At 60.7% G+C, this 6,284-nt stretch overlaps 1 protein-coding gene across 2 annotated transcripts in view; it reads left to right on the top strand.

The window, feature by feature from the left end:
* The window catches only part of LOC102889068 (glutathione S-transferase P), a 2,680-nt gene extending 405 nt beyond the window's left edge, over window positions 1-2,275 (top strand). Inside the window, exons 3-7 of one of the 2 annotated variants that reach the window (XM_015588703.2) lie at window positions 300-406; window positions 494-581; window positions 1,523-1,626; window positions 1,730-1,837; window positions 2,024-2,275. In XM_015588703.2, coding sequence (XP_015444189.1) covers window positions 300-406; window positions 494-581; window positions 1,523-1,626; window positions 1,730-1,837; window positions 2,024-2,212 — 596 coding nt within the window. In that variant the 3' untranslated portion in view covers window positions 2,213-2,275. Of the gene's footprint in view, window positions 1-244; window positions 407-493; window positions 582-1,522; window positions 1,627-1,729; window positions 1,838-2,023 lie in introns of both variants that reach the window. The other variant, XM_006911013.3, reaches the window with a different exon arrangement.
* The last annotated feature ends 4,009 nt before the right edge of the window (window positions 2,276-6,284 follow it).

Raw genomic sequence — 6,284 nt, 5'->3', positions numbered from 1 at the left:
CGTGGCGTGGCCGGGGGGCGTGGCGTGGCCGGGGGCGGGGCGGGGCCGGGATGGCTTTCCTACTTGTTGCTGTATCTTCTTCCCTGGGGCACTGTGGGGCTGGGTATGGGCGCCCCGCCTCCTTAAGACACAGTTGGGACCAGGTCTCCATGCTTCCTCTGAGGTCCATCCTCTCTCAGAAGGCTCCGAAGGCGAGGGTTTCTGTCCTCTCTGTCCCTTCCCCATACGCCTGACCCTTCTCCAGAGCACTGTGAGGCTGGGTCTTTGCCCGTCCCCACACTCCTGCCTGCCCACACCAGGGCGCTGCGAGGCCATGCGCATGCTGCTGGCTGACCAGGGCCAGAGCTGGAAAGAGGAGGTGGTGACCAAGGAGACCTGGCTGCAGGGCCCTCTCAAGGCCTCCTGTGTGCGTACAGGTGTCCCGTGGGGGCGGCAAAACTAAGGTGGGGACAGCCAAGCGCAGCACCTCTGACAGAGCTGTGCCCCCCTCCAGCTGTTCGGGCAGCTCCCCAAGCTCCAGGATGGAGACCTCACTCTGTACCAGTCCAATGCCATCCTCCGCCACCTGGGCCGCTCCTTCGGTGAGTCCCGAGGTCAGAAGATGGCCAGTCCAGGAAAGTACCTGAGGGTTCCCAACAGGGTGTTCTGGGGCCTGAGCTGCTGCACCTGCAGCCACTAGGGTCTTGCCCGGCTGAAGGGCAGCCTGGAGGAAGGGGCAGGGACAGGGTTAGGAGGGCTCTGGATTATGGGGCTGGGCAGCCAGTCCACCTGGGCTGGGGCAATGCAGCTCAGGTGAACTCCCAGCCCAGCAGCACCAGATGGGTTCACGGTGCCCACTTCCTGGATGACAGCTCAGAGGAGGCCGCCAGCTGCCATGTGTGTGCTGGGGCAGGCTAGAGATCACTGCGAGTGTGGCCCGAGGTCCAAGTAGATCTTCTGCCTGTTTCTTCATGCTCTGGCCTCCTCAGAGTCTGGAAAATCCAGGGTTATAGAGGACAGGCCTGTGGTCGCAGGAACATGGCTTAGGGAGGTGGCTGCCTCTTTGGCCAGCCTGGGGTGGGTGGTGGGGGACAGAAAAGCCCCGGGTCCCAGAGGGACGCGGCAACTAACTTCTGTAGGGCCCAGGGTGAGGACAGAGGCCTGCTCTGCAGCCTGTCACCTCTTCCTGCCCCTGTGCTGTGGACACTTCGGCCCACACAGCCAGGTTCTGTCGAGCTTCATAAATGGCTCCCCTCAGGCCTAGGGAGGCACGCACAAGAGGCTTGGTCCACCCTTTCCGGGAACAGACTTGAGGGAGGGCACATGGGGCCAGGCCCCGGGGTGTGGCCTAGAAGGCAGGCACGGGCTTCACCCCGGTATTCCCCCTCGTACTCGAGGAGGTGGGAGCAGCAGTCGGTAGAGCAGGGCGCCAGAGCAAGGGACCTGGGTGCCTGGGCCTGAGGTCTGCGGGCTTTTGGGGGAGAGGAGAGCAGCAGATCACCAGCCCAGATGGAACCTGACCCGCTGCCTGGCCACTGACCAGGGCTCTACGGCAAAGACCAGCGGGAGGCGGCGCTGGTGGACATGGTGAACGACGGTGTGGCGGACCTCCGCAACCTCTGCGGCCACCTCATCCACCACGACTGTGTGAGCGGGGGCCTCGGCTGGTGTTCAGGGCCGGGGAGGGTGGCGGGGAGGTCACCCGGCCAGGCCCGCTGCATGCCACCACTGGGAACTCTGCCGTTCTCAGGAGGAGGACAAGGCCCGGTACATGCGGGACCTGCCAGAGCACCTGAAGCCTTTTGAGACGCTGCTGGCCCAGAACCAGGGGGGCCAGGCCTTCATTGTGGGCAACCAGGTGAGTGGCCGTCCCTGTCCTACCCCTGCAATGCCACCCTCTTCTTATAGACGGGAGGCAGGTACAGAGAGAGCACGTGAGCCATTTGTTGCTGGGCGGACCTAGGGGACGGCTCGGGCTCTTGGTCCCCCATCTCCCCAGACCCCTGCCTCCTCCCACCTGCTGCCCCCGACCCCTACCCTGCAGATCTCCTTCGCCGACTACAACCTGCTCGACTTGCTGCTGACCCACCAGGTCCTGACCCCCGGCTGCCTGGACGCCTTCCCCTTGCTCTCGGCCTACGTGGCCCGCCTCAGTGCCCGGCCCAAGCTCAAGGCCTTCCTGGCCTCCCCTGAGCACGTGAACCGCCCTGTCTTTGGAAGCCGCAAGACATGAACCCGCTTTGACCTCCCCTGGCAGAGTGGCTGTCCTTGGGAACCAATAAACAATGAGAGGAAAGCTGTGCTGTGGTCTCGGAGGGGCCAGGTGGGCATAGGGGACCCTCACCACTTCCCAGGCTGCCTCGGGGAGGGTGAGGGCCAGGCCGGGCATCTAGGCCCTGAACAGCAGATGCCACCAGGACACAGAGAAGTTCCAAGGTCAGAGAGGAAGATGAGACTCCACACCTCAAGGATGCACCAGGAGGACTTCCTGTAGGAGGGAGTTGACCCCGGCGGAGGCACTCTTGACTATAGCAAGCTGGAGAACCATCCCGATTTGAGAGAAGGGTGGCCATGAACGTAAAGGACAGTCCCTGCCATCTTCATGATGAGTCCCAATGTCTGGGCACACACTCGGGTGCTGTGCACAATATACACTAGGGAGTGACACACACACTTGGGTGTTTCACACATGCATAAGTGTTGCCCATTCTCGTGGGTTACTCACGGTCACCCCAGGAGGTGCTGCAGGTGGCCAGCAGGGCCAGGTGTGTGGCTGAAGGCAGGCCTGGAGCTCTGGGTGGCTTCCTGCTGCGTGGGGGCCCGAGTGGAGGGTGGAGGGTCTCCTTCGGCTTCGGGGAGCTTCTGTCAGCGCCCGTGGAGTGCCCCGCCCCCGCCCAGTCCCAGCCCATCTCTCTCTCCTGAAAGGCTGTGGCCACCTCCTGCCTGGCTCCCTCAACCCGCCTGGCACTTCTCATAGGCCATCTGGCAACGTAGAGTCGGACACTTCCAGAATGCCGGGCACCCTGCTGCCCTGTGGGCAAAACCCACAGCCTGACAAGCTTGCCAGGCCCCAGCTCTCCAGAACATTCCCCACCCTCCATGCCCCGTTCACCCCTGGAGCCACACGGTGTCAGCTCTCCAGACCACTGCTCTGCCCGTCTGCCTTTGTCCCTGTGACCCCCTCTCCTACCCCACCACCCACGGCCACACCCCTTCAGTGCCCACCGCGCTGCCCCTCCCCGGTGGCCCAGGTGTCCTGGCACTTCTGTCTGCCTCTCCTTCAACTCCGCTCTGTGGGGTTCCGGCTTTCCCGTGTCTCCCCTGGAACCTTTCTCCTGTGAGGTCAGAGGCTGGATCTGATTCATTCATATCCCCTGCCCCCAGACAGGGTGGCCGATTGACCTTTGCTGCTAACACCCCGCAGGAGCTGACTGCCTGCTGTGAGGCCACAGGGCCTCAGTACCACCGTCTCCCCTCTCTGTCATCGGCAGAGTCTGTTTTACAAGAGTCTCCTATCCGAGGCCCGTCTGAGTTCACAGGCCTGGTGCCCCCCTCCATGCTGTCCCCACGCTGGGGACCTAGACAGCTATCTCATCTAACCCCCCCGAAACTCAGAGAGGTGAGGCAACTTGTCCAAGGTCATACGGCTCCCAAACGGGAGAGCTGGGATTCAAACCCAGGTCTGAGTGAGTCCAGGCTTTTTCACGGTGGTCCTCAGACGGGATGAATGGAGGGGACTTGGAGGCCGGACAAGAGAGAAGGAGGCCAGTCCCAGGGGCAGGACTGGCCCAGGCATGGCAGGTGGCCGAGGCTTCTTGGGGGTGGAGTGGGCAGGGGCACTGGTGTCACTGTGGTAGCCTTGCCTGCCAAGGCTGAGGACTTGGAGCTGACTCGCAGGGAACTGGGGGCCACCGCAGGCTTTGGAGCAGAAAAGATGACTTGTGAGTGTGAAGGAGGCCTTGGGCACCGCCCAAGCCAATGCCTTTACCTTACAGACGGGGAAACTGAGGCCCCTGAGGGGGGATGGATTTCCCAGGTTCACTGAGCGGTGGGTAGGTGGGGCTGGAGGCCTGGAGGCCTAGCTGCCCCTTAAAGGGGCCTCTGCCCGACTGACTTCAAACAGAGCCCCTGTGTGGGTCGCTGATTGGCAGTTTAGGTTCTAGAGGGGCAGAGCCGGGCGCTTTGGGTGGGATTGCCCCGGGAAGGGCCCGTCGGTCCCCGGGGGGAAAGAGGTGGAACCCTGAAGCACCCACTGCCCCAAAGGCAAAGACTTCCGCCTGGTGGGGGTCTGCTGCCCCAGGGGGTTTCACGACTCATCCCCCCGCTCCCTGAGCCCCTGTGCCCCCTTGCGAGCTGCCTGAGGCCCTCCACTACCTGGGCGACCTGGCCCAGTGGCTGATCCTCTCTGAGCCCGTTTCCTCTGTGACAGCCCACGTGGTCACGGGGTAGTGCCACACAGCTCACAGAGCACCTCCCGTGTGCCAGGCACTTGGCAAGTCTTAAGACCTCATTTTACAGATGAGAAAACTGAGGTCAGAGCTGGAATTTGCACCAGGCAGGCTGACCACCAAGCCTACATTTTTTCCCAATTGGCCCCAGAAAATGCTTTCAAATGTGCCATGGATGATTAACGTGATCAATGAAGTGGTTATTTAAAATGTTAATGTTAGGTAAATGTTCACTATCCTGATTAAAATCAAGGCAAAGCCAAGGGGAGTTCTAGAAGCAAGAGATTAAATAGGTTGCATCTAACCCCTGGCCTGCTTTGCTGTTTGCTGTCACCAGGCTCTGCAAACGTGGGGACGAGTGGCCGTCCCTGACGAAGTAAACATGTGCCCTCCCCTAAGAGCTACCGAGTGTCTGTGTGGAAGCTACTCTTGGCAACAAAACCACACTTGAGCTCCAACCCTTTCTGTTGGAAGACTGTGGACGGGACGAGGGGGGAGCCTTGTGTCTCCCGATGGGACAAGGTCGGGAAAACAGGCGAGGGTCCTGCCGGCATGAGCCTTGTGTGTTATAAACCTCGTTGTTAAGAGTGGCGCCCAGGGGAGGAAATAAAACGAGGAGGTTTGTTGCACCCGTCTGCTGTGTCCACGACTGGATCTGGCTCGAGGGTGTGTCAACAATGAGAAGGGGGTGGCCTCCCAGAGCCCCGGGCTCTGTACGATTACGTCCTCGAATAGACCCAGCGATTAGGCCACACCTGAGGAAAGTTGCCCTTCTGAGAGTCTGAAGCCGTTGTTTTTCCTGTCGTTCTAAAAATAGGGCCACTGCGACTTCGGCTCATTAATCCAGCCAAGGCAGAGTTGTACGCACAACTAGGATGGCCACTCAGCTCCCACCTGGCAACCCCCACCAGACCCCATCGTCCCCTGCTGCTACCAGGCCCTGTCCTCCAGACATAAGGGCCCGAGCCCAGCCACTCACCAAGCTGCAGCCCCAGGCACAGCACTTGGTCCCGGCAGTGAGCGCGCGAACAGAAACGGGTCCACCGGAGCCCTGCCTGACCCGCCGCGCTCAGCAGCTGGCCAGGTGCCAAGAGCACCCTCTGAGGCTGGAGCGTTCTCTTCTGTTCGAGAGGCTGTGAGCTTGTGAGTTCAGACAGCCTGGGGTTGGTTATAGCTAAGAGAGTTGAGCCCATACACAGAGAAAAGGGGTGTGTGTGTGTGTGTGTGTGTGTGTGTGTGTGTGTGAGAAAGAGAGACAGAGAGACTGACAGGGAGAAACAGAGAGACAGATAGAGAGAGAGAGAGAGAGCTTTTTAGGTCCATACTTCCAGGCGCTGAGAGGCCAGTTCCACTCTGCCCTTCCCCTGCTTTGTTCCCGTGAGCCCATAAATGCTGCTCTCTCTCGGAGCTGAGTTTCTGTGACTTCAGCTGAAAAAGACTGTGATAGTCTCAAAATATGGTCACAAACCCTTTGACGATTTTAACCTCAACATTTGGAACCCGATTTCCTACCCACTGAGTGTGACTGGATGCGGTGACCGGCTGCTAACTTGTAGGGGCGGGGGAGGTGACGGAATGCGACGTCCAGGCCTCAGTCGTAAGAGGCTCTGAGGCTCGCTCCTGCGCCCTCTCTTGGATCACGTGCTCTGGGGAAAGCCAGGGGCCACATCGTGAGGACACTCAAGCAGCTCTGTGGAGAGGCTCAGGTGTTGAGGGACTGAGGCTTCCTGCCAACGCCAGCACGAAATCACCGTCCACGCAAGTTGCCTTGAGAGGGAACCCTCCAGCCCCAGTCAGGCCTTCGGATGCTGCAACCCCAGCCGCCATCCTGACTGCAGCCAAATGAGACATTGTATT

Source organism: Pteropus alecto, unplaced genomic scaffold (assembly GCF_000325575.1).
Source record: "Pteropus alecto unplaced genomic scaffold, ASM32557v1 scaffold43, whole genome shotgun sequence".
Classification (NCBI taxonomy): domain Eukaryota; kingdom Metazoa; phylum Chordata; class Mammalia; order Chiroptera; family Pteropodidae; genus Pteropus; species Pteropus alecto.
Note: the sequence above shows the minus strand (reverse complement) of the source record. Positions and strands in the feature narration are given on the sequence as shown.